The sequence below is a fragment of the Heterodontus francisci genome, chromosome 17, assembly GCF_036365525.1.
Source record: "Heterodontus francisci isolate sHetFra1 chromosome 17, sHetFra1.hap1, whole genome shotgun sequence".
NCBI classification, from domain to species: domain Eukaryota; kingdom Metazoa; phylum Chordata; class Chondrichthyes; order Heterodontiformes; family Heterodontidae; genus Heterodontus; species Heterodontus francisci.
The window spans coordinates 82,339,058-82,351,967 of NC_090387.1; the positions used below are offsets into that span (position 1 = coordinate 82,339,058).

Here is a 12,910-nt window from a genome sequence, read left to right on the forward strand (position 1 = left end):
ATTACTGTAGGTCTTCATAACCAGGCCTGGGAGAGGATAGGAAGGCAACAAGTTCTGGTAACCTCTGCTGCAAAGTATGGGCATCAGGTGAGGGCAAACGTAAGTCTCCCTCCTTCGATCCCTCATCTCTTGCCTTCCACCGCCCCTCTGTCACTCTTGTCCCAGCCCTCACCCCCTCCACCACACACCACCCCATTGTCGCTGTTCCCCTTCCCGTCCTCCTGGTCCCTCTTTTTTTCCTTCCCTCCCTATAAAAGGAGTTGAATGTGCTGCCAACGCTCTGTTTAATCTCGCACATGATGCCCCTTGGATGAGGTGATTGAGCTCTGTGGGCAGTATGGATCAGTACTGCAGCGGAAGGGAGTGCTTGAGCAGTACAGCAGGGAACCTGGCAAGAAAGAATCTGAAGTTTCACATGCTTTTTATTTCTTCTGCACTTAATTTCACACTGAGTTGTAACATTTTGCTGGAATGCTTAAATTCACAAGTGTTTTGTACAAGTATTTTGATGTGTAACTTATTGCAGGTACAACTGTGTATCTCAGAATTCTTTGAACGCTCTGTTCCAGTTAATGAATTCAGTTTATTGTATTTACAGGGCATGCTCAGTGTGTCTGCACTGTCATTTGCTACTCAGTTGGCAGTGGGTAGATGAGGGTTTGTGTGTGGGGTTGAGGGGGTAGGATTGGGTGATTGATAGCAGCACTCCCCATACCATCTCTGGCCTGTGTGTGTTGCTGTATGAGAGTGTAGTGCTCCTTCCTCTAGGGAATATGCTATCTATTCTGCAAATCGATTGCAGGTGCTGCACTTACACACCTTTTATGATCTGCAGTTCTCATCCTTGTTTTCAATCCCTCCGTGGCCCCTCCCCTCCCTATCTCTGTAATTTCCTCCAGCTCTATAACCCTTCGAGATCACTGCGTTCTTCCAATTCTGGACGCTTATGCATCCCCAATTTCCTTTGTCCCACCATTGGCAACCTTCAGCTGCCTAGATCCTCAGATCTGGAATTCCCTCCCTAAACCTCCCCAGCTCTTCCTCTTCCTTTAATACCTACTTCTTTGACCAACCTTTTATTCAGTTACCTGTCCTAATATCTGATGTGGGTTGGTATAACATTTCACCTGATAACACTCCTGTGAAGTGCCTTAAAAGTACTATATAAATGTAAGTTTTTGTTATGTGGATCACACTGTTTCTAACCTGAGCTGTACTGATAACCTTCCATTAATGTCTCCCCCATTTTCCATTCCCAGGCAGCTGTGCCTCCTGTTAAACGCCGAGAACATCTTTCATTCTATGGCTGAAATCCTCCTTCGGGAAGAAGACCTCAAGTTTGCTTCCACCATGGTCCAGACTCTCAACTCCATTCTTTTGACGTCAACAGAACTCTTCCAGCTACGGAACCAGCTGAAGGACCTGCGTACAACGGTGAGGGTCGTCTCTCAGTGCCCACGAATCTGGCACAAGTGGGTGGGTAGATGGGATTTGGTCAGTGTAATACAGTTGAGACCAAAGAGTCCTGCGTCCTTACTCCATAAGTCACTTGATAAAGGCACTTCTCGGCATGCTGAGCCATACAGAGTGCCAAGTTTCAACTTCAGTTTGTGGTGTGGGATGAGTCCGCTAATGTAGACTTGGAGACCAGTGTCAGTGCTGCAATTGTTAGCTCCTATATACTTTTCCTCCAAACACCATCAGCCTTCCTGACTGCCATCTCAGGCTGTGTCCTGTGATAAACCTTGATGCCTGAACTGAGTTTCCCTTCCAACACCTGCTTGGTTCCCAGACCCCTGAAGCATACTCCCTCATCCAATAGCTACCCAGGGTCTGACCCCTGCCCTCATTGCCTAGAAACTCAATTTCTCTCATGCTTTCCATCTAGCCTACTGCATGTCAGAGTTGATCGGCAGAAAGAATGGCTTTAGTTTTGCTTTGAAATCAAAAGAATAAAATTATGGGTGAATTTTCACTATTACTGTCAGGCTGTAATGGAGCCGTTGTCCCTTTTACGCCCTGCCCGATTCTTGTTAATGAAAATGAATATCAGGTGCAGTTTCAAATGGCAGCCCATCCCCTGCCAACCGTTCTCCATGTGGCAGGAAAAGTGAAAATTTATACCACAAAGAGCATTTGGCCCATTGCACTTGTACCCAGCTTTCTGACTGAATTATACACTTAATTCCTTTCCTTTTGGAATAGAATCATAGAACAGTTACAGCACAGAAGGAGGCCATTTGGCCTGTTATGTCTGTGCCAGCTCTCTGCAAGAGCAATTCACCTCGTCCACTCCTCCCCTTTCTCTGTGGCCCTGCAATTTTTTTTTTCTTTGGATCATTAACTAATTCTCTTTTGAAAGCCACAATCTAACCTGCCTCCCCACAGTCTCAGGCAGTGCATTCCAGATCCTAACCACTCGCTGCATTTAAAAAAAAAATGTTCTCGTCACCGTTGCTTCTTTTGCCTGTCAGCTTAAATTGGTGTCCTCTGGTTCTCAATCCTTCTGCCAATGGGTAGTGTTTCTTCCTATCTACTCTGTCCAGACCCTTCATGATTTTGGTCAGTTCTTTAAAATCTCCTCTTCTCCAAGGAGAACAGCCTCAGCCTCTCCAATCTATTCACACAAAAGGAGTTCCACATCCCTGAAACCATTCTTGTAAAGCTTTTCTGCGCCCTCTTTAATACCTTCTGATCTTTCCTAAAGTGTGGTGCCCAGAATTGGACACATTACTCCAGTTGAGGCCGGACCTGTGTTTTATAAAGGTTCATTGTAACATCTTTGCTTTTGTACCCTACGCCCCTGTTTATAAAATCCAAGATCCTGTATACTTTCTTACCCACTTTCTCAACCTGCCCTGCTACCGTCAACGATTAGTGCCGATATACCCCCAGGTCCTTCTGCTCCTGTGCTCCCTTTAGAATTGTATGCTTTATTTTATATTGCCTCTCCTCATTTTTCCTACCAAAAAGAATCACTTCACACTTTTCTGCATTAAATTGCATCAGCCATATGTCTGCCTATTCCACCAGCCTATGCCCTCTTGAAGTCTATCATTATCGCATAGTTCACAATACTTGCAAATTTTGTCATCTGCACATTTTGAAATTGTGTCCTGTACACCCAAGTCTAGGTCATTAACATAAATATGAAGAAACGCAGTTGTCCTAATACCGACCTTTGGGGAGCCCCATTATATGTCTTCCTCCAGTCTGGAAAACAACCATTCAGCGCTACTCTCTGCTTCCTGTCACTCAATCGACTTCATATCCACTTAGTTTTCTTTCTCAAATATTTATCCACTTGCCTTTTAAAACTGATTCTGATCCATGATCTAACAACTGTCTGAATAAAAAAAAATGAATGAATTATTCTCCAAACCTGTCCTTTTATTCTTTTGATAAATTTGTGCCCTTTAGCTACCAGCTCACTGAATAATGGAAAGTAACTTTAGTTTACCTAATCAAAACCATTCATAATTTTCAACACCTCTATCAGATCTCCTCTTAGCCTTCAATATTCTAATGAAAAGAGCCGCAGTTTCTCTGGTATCTCCTAACTGAGACCTGTCCTTAAGATAGACTGAAGATTCATAGGCAAAGGCCCTAACTTGCTGCAGGGAATGGCAGCTGCTGCACATGGGCACTAGCAGTTTGGAAAATTCTGGATTTTGTGCCATTTGGTTTGTAGTCCCTGGAAGTGCAGGAAGATTCCATCCTCCCCTGGGTCTTGGGACTCTAACTGAAAGTCATCCAAGTGGGAATGATTCAATGCTCCCATTATGATTCCTCGAGTCTCAATACAATGGGAAAAGAGCTGAAGGCCTGACTCTCCTATACGGTGATATAGAAGACAATCACTTGGCAACCAGACTAGAATTTTCTTCACTGGATAGTGACAATCAATGTCCCCTTTCAGGTGGGCTGCCCCACGTCAATCTTAAAGAGACCACACAATAGCAAACAGAAGTTAGAGGGAACAGTGGTGTCAGTGGTGATCGATCTTTTTTCCCCCTCCATGAAATGGTCAATTTGATTTGTATACGAAGGTTAAGTTTTTCCTACAGAATGTGAAGACCACCTCCAATCAGCAATCCATCTTTACAACAGATGGTGCTATGACGTCCAATTTAATGGGTAAGCTTCATTTGTCCTGTGTTCAGCAGGCTTCTAAATGAGTGTGCTGAGCACCACAGTTTGATGTCATTGCTGGAGGCTGTTATGTATTATAAGTTACTTGTTTTTAAGTATTGTTTCCTTGCGTTTTGCTGCCTACAGGAAAGCTGCAATCTGTTCTGCGGCTTGTATCGTTCCTGGTGCCACAACCCTGTCGCCACAGTCTCTCTCTGCTTCCTCACGCAGAACTACAAACATGCCTATGATCTCATTCAGAAGTTGTATCCTTTTGTTCTAACTCATGAGTTGGGCAGTTCAGTTCTCTTTCCAACAGCTTGGCACAGTCAGCAACACTGGTGCCTCGGGCTTCAGAAAGTTGTGGGTACAAGCCCCGGGCGGGGGTGAGGTCATATACTAGTTGACACCGTTATATGAACAGCTCTTTAGATGAGATGTTAACCCAAGGTCCTCTCCACCTGTTCCACTGATTCAGGTGGACATTATAAAGGTTGTGTGGCACCATTCAAAGAGCAATGAATTGTCCCAGTGTCCTGCCAACCTTCTTTCCCCAACCTGAATTACCAACAAAAAACAATGACTTAATTGTCCATCCTGGTTCTGACTATGAGGTATTCCTGGCACAGAATAGATGCTGTGTTTGGCTGCATGACAGTCGCAGCATTTCAAAGCAATTGTAATTTGTTGAGTGTGCAATGTGCTGAGATACTTAATTCCATAGAATTGACAGTACAGAAACAGCCCATTCAGTCCAACTAGTCAGTGCTGATGAGCCTCCTCTCACCTTAATTCATTTCATCCTATTGACATATCCTTCCATTGCTTTCTCCCTCATGTACTTATCTAGCTTCCCCTTAAATACATCTATGCTATGTGCTTCTACTCAGCCTTGTGATATCAAGTGCCACATTCTCAGCACATTCTGGGTAAAGAGGATTCTCCTGAATTCGTTGTTGGATTTAGTGACTATCTTATGTTTATAACCCATAGTGTTGGACACCCCCACAATTGGAAACGTCTTTCCTATGTCTACGCTTCCAAATGGATTCATAATTTTAGACCTCTATCAGGTGACCCCTTAGCCTTTTTTCTAGAGAAAAGTACACCAGCCTGTTCAGTCTTTGCTGATTGTTCTAACTTTCAGTTCTGGTATCATCATTGTAATCTTGACATGAGGTATCGTATAAATGTAAGTGCCCTTGTCATCAGCTTTGATGATCTGATTGTGCATTTTTCACACAAGGGGCGGGAACGCCTCACGTGCTGTGTGCAGGATTTCATGCTGTCACTTTCACATCGAGTAGTCATTGATGAGAACACGCATGCTCCCATTGCCCACATTATATCGCCATCGGATCTCCCAGCCTTCAATGATGTCCACTTTGCAAGCCTTCCAAAGATACCAAAGGCAAGAAAAAGGGCAGTGACTCACTTAGTGGCTGTTAGTCTACACTTGACTGCCCCTTTCCCAGTGTTCTACAGTCTATATCATGAAGACACTGCCTATAATGACTGGATTGCTCTGGAGAGGGCTGGCATGGACTCGATGGGCCGAATGACGACTTTCTATGCCATAAATGACTGACTCTAATACAGTAGAAATTGCAAGATGCTATGGAGGAAATACCATAAGCATTGTTATGAATGTGCATAATCACTGCAGGAAGTGCATGTCTGTTGAAAGATGTAGACTGAACTTTCTTTTGTATATAGCAGTGGGATAAGTGCACTTCTCATGGTGACATACAGTTAGTGTCTTCAATCTTAAACACAGGGAATCTTCACAAATACATTTGCAATGTCACAGCACATAGCACCTGGGAAAATTATTACTCATGTAACTTCATCAGTTACATGACAGTGGCGCAGTGGTTAGCACCGCAGCCTCACAGCTCCAGGGACCCGGGTTCGATTCTGGGTACTGCCTGTGCGGAGTTTGCAAGTTCTCCCTGTGTCTGCGTGGGTTTTCTCCGGGTGCTCCGGTTTCCTCCTACATGCCAAAAGACTTGCAGGTTGATAGGTTAATTGGCCATTATAAATTGCCCCTAGTATAGGTAGGTGGTAGGGACAGGTGGGGATGTGGTAGGAATATGGGATTAGTGTAGGATTAGTATAAATGGGTGGTTGATGGTCGGCACAGACTCAGTGGGCCGAAGGGCCTGTTTCAGTGCTGCATCTCTAAACTAAACTAAACTTATACCCATCTAAAGAGAGGGTAGTTGAATAGTGAGGAATTTCAGAGCATGTGATCTGAGGGGTTGTGTCTGATAAAAGATGCGATAATGTTGTCCTTAAATTGTTTGAAGTACTTTCCAGTTCGCTTTCAATTTTTCATGGGTAATGTTCCATTAGAAGGCAGCTTTTCAACTATACGAAGATTGAGATATAAAGTTTTCCGGGACATTTGTTATTTTACAAAGCCACCTCCCATGCAAATACTGTACTTTTCAAAAAGAAGTACAATTTTTGAGGCACTTTGTGTCACTTCCAACAGTTCATTGTCTCACTCCCAGGCTCAGGTCCTGAAATTGTGCAGACTGTGCATCTTCCAGCTCTCGCCCCAAGGCCAGACAAGACCAGGATTGGCAAAAGAATGTGTCACAGATTCCTCTGCAAGGCCAAATAGAAAAACATTGGCACCAGCAGCTGCTCTCTGTGTATTTTATCTCTTCCATTTATAGGTAAAAGCCGAATGTGAAAATTCCGCAACTCCATTCAGTCAGACATTTATTAGCTTTGGACAAAGCACTTTGTCTTTTATTTTCTTTTTGATCGCACTGCCTGTAGGTTGGAGCCGAGCAGTTTTTACTTGTGTAAACTCTGCCTGTGTTGAGTTAACTGACGGGAGCCAACAGGGTCTTTAGAGCTTCACCATTTACCCTGGGTCAGGGAGGGGGTGGGGGGGATGATCTACTAGGGTTCCCACTCCTGGTTAACTTCTGATGACCCCTGCAACCCACGGGTATGTGTGTGTAAGGTCAGGCTCAGCTGTGATTTTTCCCTCATGTTTGAATAGCCTACCATAATTCACTCGGAGGAGAATAAGCACTGGATGACATCTTTCAAGTGGCTGACTGACATCAATGGAATTGTGCCTCATTGAGAAATCTGTACCTTCAGGAGAGGAGAGAAGATTGTGGATGTGGTGGGGGTGGCGTAGGGGGTGGGAAGGAGAAATAGGTAAAGCCAACTTGGTATCTTGAGTAACTGGTTACTGATAACTGTACTGGTTCAGGACTGGGAGTTGTAGTAAGTGTCATCTACACCCTACCTCTCATTGCACACTTAAGAGTGCACTTTTTGGAGTTGCATTTATTTACAGCTTTATCAAGATTTATTGGTTTGAAGTGGATTTTTTTTGCATGGCTAAACGAATGGCTGCTAATAAGTAAAGATAAGTGTGTGACATGGAAAGTCTGCAGTGCTTTTCAAACTGGAATGTGTGTTTCCCCCAAAAGGAAAAACACAGGTTTGGTGCTTGTGTAAAGGTCAGTTGCTTTTAGAATCTGTCCAGTGCACCACCTCAAAGAGGGCTCCAACTAGAGTGAAACTAGGGTGCATTCTTTATATTACTGGACTAGTAATCCAGAGAACATGTGTTCAAATGAGAACTTGAATTCATTTTATTTCCAAATTGGAAAAAAAAAAGCCAGTATCAGTAAAAGACTGTACCTGTCAGATTACTGTAAAAATGCAGCATTAGGGGAAAAAAGCTGCCATCCTCCTGCAGGCTTGGCCTACATATTACAACTCCCAGTCCAGAACCAGTACAGTCATCATGGTTGGCTCTTAGCTGCCCTCTGAAGATGCCTAGCAAGCCTCTCAGGTGTATCGCACTGCTATTAGCGGTTCAAGGAAAAGGATCACTACCATCTTCTCGGGTAATGCACGAGGCGGCGGGGGCAGGGGCCGGAGCAGCGCGAGGTGGGGGCTGGAACAGCGCAAGGCAGCAGAGGTTGAAGGGTGTAATGCGTTGCCACTTGCTGAGTCAGTGGATCTCTGTGGGTGCTACATTTGGCCTGGGGTATGGATACTGGGATAGCTGTACTCCAGCCAGAGCCGGGAGAACAGGGCAGCAAAACTGAGAGGAAAAGTGCACCCAGAGTGTTGAGATATTCCAAAGTGATTTTCCCTTGATCGAAATGAAGGATTCCCCCCCTGACACTGACAACTCTCACTACCAAATGGTTCTATGGCTGGCAGAACCTCTTTGAAGCCGACCGTTTCTCATGAGGGAGTCTGAAAACTAAGTCGTTAGGCTGTTTGGATTTGGAGGGCCTCACAACCCAGCCAGATCCAGTGCTCGGCGGGTGTCCAAATCTGGAGCTTTCGCTGGTGGGGGCCTCGCATTGAACGATGATCCAGGAGTGGCGATGCTGCCAGATATTTCCTCTCCCTAGCCTGGGGCATCGAAGCCAACTGCTCAGCACTTTTGTTTTTTAAACCACCTCTCTAGCTGAGGTCAGGTATCTCACGACAGTTTGGGGTCAAACCCTCTGTTCTGTATGGCTTAGCTACTCGCTGGATGAACTTTGAGCCATTGGGGCCCTGTGGGAACGGCCCTTCCATCCGTACATCCAGTTTTACAGGAAGTCAGATGTTAATTGGAGTCAGATGCCAAATGTTTGCGCCAAAAGCCAAGTAACAAAACTCAGCTCAAACCGTGGCAGAGCGTCAGCTATGTGAACCTTTGACAAGCAGCCAGTACACATTACTGGGATAGGTTATTCCGAGAATGCAGATCTCTAAAAACACCCCAATAAAAACTTATTTCATTGAATCAGACTCGCAGTTGAATGAAAGCCAGTGCCTCTAGTCATAAAACAGCTCTCCCTCTTTATGCCGTGCCATTATCCTTTTTTTTTTAAAAAAAAATTGTTTCATTTCAGCTATTGGAAACATTCTTGGGATGGGAACTCATTTTTGGGTCAAAACATCACCTCCTTTGGTCTAACTAATCCACTTGCTTGGATAGGTACAGCTTCAACAACACTCAAAAAATCTCAACAGCATCCAGGACAACGCAGTCCATTGGCACCCCATCCACCATCTTCACCACCAATGCACAGTGGCAGCAGTGTGTACTATCTACAAGATGCACTGTAGCAACTCACCAAGGCTCCTTCAACAGCACCATCCAAACCCGTGACCTCTTCCACCTATAAGAACAAGGGCAGCAGATACATGGGAACACCACCACCTGCAAGTTCCCCTCCAAGTCACACACCATTCTGACTTGGAACTATATCGCCGTTCCTTCACTGTCACTGGGTCAAAGTCCTGGAACTGCCTTCCTAACAGCACTGTAGGTGTACCTACTCCACATGGACTGCAGCGGTTCAAGAAGGCAGCTCACCACCACCTTCTCGAGGGCAATTAGGGATAGGCAATAAATATTGGCCTAGCAGCGACGTCTACATCCCATGAATTAATTAAAAAAACAATGGAGCAGAGATGGTAGTATCGTTCACTTGTTAGATCTTATAGAATAATTGAGTTACTAGCAGGAATGCCCATCTCTCCTGAAGTTGCTCAGGTACATTTCCATAAAAGAAAGCTTTTAATTTATATAATGCCTTGCATAACTGCTGAATGACCCAAAGTCATTACAGCCAAGCGTTGTTAGCATTGTAACAAAGGAAATGTGCCAATTTGCACACAGCAAGATCCCACAGAGTAACTAAATAATGACCAGATAATCTGCTTTAGTGATGTTGTTTGAGACATAAATATTGGCCAGAACACTGGGGATACTCCCTTGCTCCTCTTCAAAATAGTGTCATGGGATCTTTTATTTCCACCCAAGAGGGCAGACGGGGCCTCGGTTTAATGTCTTATCTGAAAGAGGGCACCTCTGACAGCGCAGCTCTCCCTCAGTACTTTAGTTTAGAGATACAGCACTGAAACAGGCCCTCCGGCCCACCGAGTCTGTGCCGACCATCAACCACCCATTTATACTAATCCTACACTAATTCCATATTCCTACCACATCCCCACCTGTCCCTATATTTCCCTACCACCTACCTATACTAGGGGCAATTTATAACGGCCAATTTACCTATCAACCTGCAAGTCTTTGGCATGTGGGAGGAAACCGGAGCACCCGGAGGAAACACACGCAGACACAGGGAGAACTTGCAAACTCCGCACAGGCAGTACTCAGAATTGAACCCGGGTCGCTGGAGCTGTGAGGCTGCGGTGCTAACCACTGCGCCACTGTGCCGCCCTGCAGTGGAGTATCAGCCTAAATTATCTGCTTAAACTCTAGAGTGGGACTTGAACTCACGACCTTCTGACTCAGAGGCAAGAGTGCTACCAACTGAGGCACAGCTGACACCTAACGCGGAATCGAACCCGAGGCCTTCATATGACATCATGATATCACCTTTATCCAAAGCAGTCGGAAGAGCTGGAAGAAATTTCAAAGCTAAGCAAGCTGCTAACTTCAACTCGAACTGACTGACTTCTGATTTCAAATGGAGATTAGCATCCATACACTTGACAGCGAAATATTTTCATGGCAAACTTATTACAGAAAAAATCATTCTTGGGATATGGATGCTGTTGGCAAGGCCACAATTTATTGCCCGGGGCCCGCTAACAGTGCAGACTAGGGATTGAACCAGGGACCTCCCATTTGATGCCTTTACTCAGTATGACATTAGAGCAGCTTAATGTATATTAAGTATCCAGCTTGATGGCAATCAACTGGAACACCAGGAGAAAAAACAATTTACAGTAGTTCAGAATGTGACTAATGTATGAATAGGGTCATTAATAATGCAACATGCAATTATGGAAAATTAATGAGCAATATTTACCAGGTTGCCTAGAATGAGAGTCACGGATAATTGTGTGTACAGATTGTTCAAGCTGATGTGATGGATATGAATGTGCTGTTAGTGTCCTATTACAGGCACCGCAGGGATCACAAAACCACTGCAGTCATGTTTTCCCCTCCCTGAGGTATAGTGCAATGCAGCGTAGCATTTAAGGAGCTCCCTCTTTGCTTGCTGGTTGTCACTAGCTTGTGCCCCAGGAGCTGCAGGCTAGCCAAATCCACCAGTCATCCATGAAAAATAGAAAAAGAAAAACGAGCTGGAAATGTGAAATAAAAGCAGAATCATACAGGTAGTCTGCCAGCATCTATAATGTTTCAGCTGGAAACCCTTCTTCAGCTGTGACCGTTTGAGAGTTCAGATGGAGGAACAACAACTTGCATTTATGTAACGCCTTTAACGTAGTAAAACATCCCAAGGGGCTTCACAGGAGCATAATCTGGCAAAACTAACATAAAGCCAAAGAATGAGATATTAGGAAGAGGTAGGTTTTAAGGAGTGTCGTGGAGGTACTGACAAAAATGGTGCAAAATGATGTGAATGCATTGTTCCCTTCATGAATGGAATAGACTACAGTGAAGGATGTGGGGTGTCTTGGGAACTTAACCACTGGTTTCACCAAATCCTATTAGCCTGATTACAGGATATGGCCTTGTGCAGAGGAGACAAGGTGGTTCTAGGAACTCTGTTCCAGAAAAGATGTGGAATGAGCTGTTACCAACTGTTTTGTTGAAGTTGGTTGGTAGTGAGATCACAGCTCTAAGCTGCCTGTAGTTGAGTATCAAGTCGCCTACCTCATGGAAAGAGGCCACCAAGATTGCTGGTCTGGGGAATGGAAATGTTGCAAAGGCTTGTTAGTGAGCTATAAATCGGGTCGTTCAAACTCTACCCGGGAGCTCTGATGTTGAAAACGCATTCACCAGTATCCATACCCCGATTTGCAGAGGGAAGGGGTTGCACTGGATGTAATATGGATCTTTGGTGTGGTAGAGCTCACCAATGTTTTCACGGTTATGAAGGTGATTGTCAGGCAGGAGAAAGCAGAGCCTGGTGTTATGGCCACATGGCGAGGAGTGTGGGTGGTTTCCACTGTTCAACACCCACTTGACTGCAGCAAATGTTCTTTGTTATTGGGGTTTAACCCCTTTGTGTTTTATCAAATAAACAGACAGCGACAGGTTTTCTTGTAGGTTTACAAAACAGAAAATTAATTATAAATTGAGCAATATGCCTTATCCCAAAATTGTCACAACTGCACCCACTCGAGCATTCACTTGTGCACACACTAGAAGATAAATAGAAAAGCACAGGGTAATACGTGTGCAGAGTTCAGGTTGTAAAAGTCTGTTGTTTCAGGAATAACCTGTGGGACCCTCCTCGGAAGGTGAACTTTTAAAGTTGCAGGCCTGTTTACTGGTTGTCCGGTATTCATTGGGCTGTTGTAGTCTCCTGGGGGTTCACTTTCTGTTGAAGACAGTGCTGACGTCTCAGGTCAATTCTCGCCAGTAGAAAAGACATTTTTTTTTATTCGTTCAGGGGATCTGGGCTTATTGCCCATCCCTAATTGCCCTTGAGAAGGTGGTGATGAGCTGCCTTCTTGAACTGCTGCAGTCCTTGGGGTGTAGGTACACCAACAGTGCTGTTAAGGGAGTTCCAGGATTTTGACCCAGCGACAGTGAAGGAATGGTGATATAGTTCCAAGTCAGGATGGTGTGTGGCTTGGAGGGGGACTTGCAGGTGGTGGTGTTCCCATGCATCTGCTGCTAGTCATTCTAGTTGGTAGAGGTTGTGGGTTTGGAAGCTGCTGTCGAAGGAGCCTTGGTGAGTTGATGTGTTTTTGCAAAGGCCCTCTGTTGTCTATACTGTAGCTGGCTTCCAATTGTCTCAGCAGGGTTCAACTGTGTTGGCTGAAAATAGTCTGTCTTTGTCTCTCTCTC

The 12,910-nt window shown here is 44.8% G+C and overlaps 1 protein-coding gene across 3 annotated transcripts in view; it reads left to right on the forward strand.

Annotated features, from left to right (window-relative positions):
* The window catches only part of vac14 (vac14 homolog (S. cerevisiae)), a 444,921-nt gene that overhangs the window by 338,746 nt on the left and 93,265 nt on the right, over positions 1-12,910 (forward strand). For all 3 annotated transcript variants that reach the window (XM_068049759.1, XM_068049760.1, XM_068049758.1), the window contains exons 16-17: positions 1,260-1,434; positions 4,279-4,397. In XM_068049759.1, coding sequence (XP_067905860.1) covers positions 1,260-1,434; positions 4,279-4,397 — 294 coding nt within the window. The remainder of the gene's footprint in view (positions 1-1,259; positions 1,435-4,278; positions 4,398-12,910) is intronic.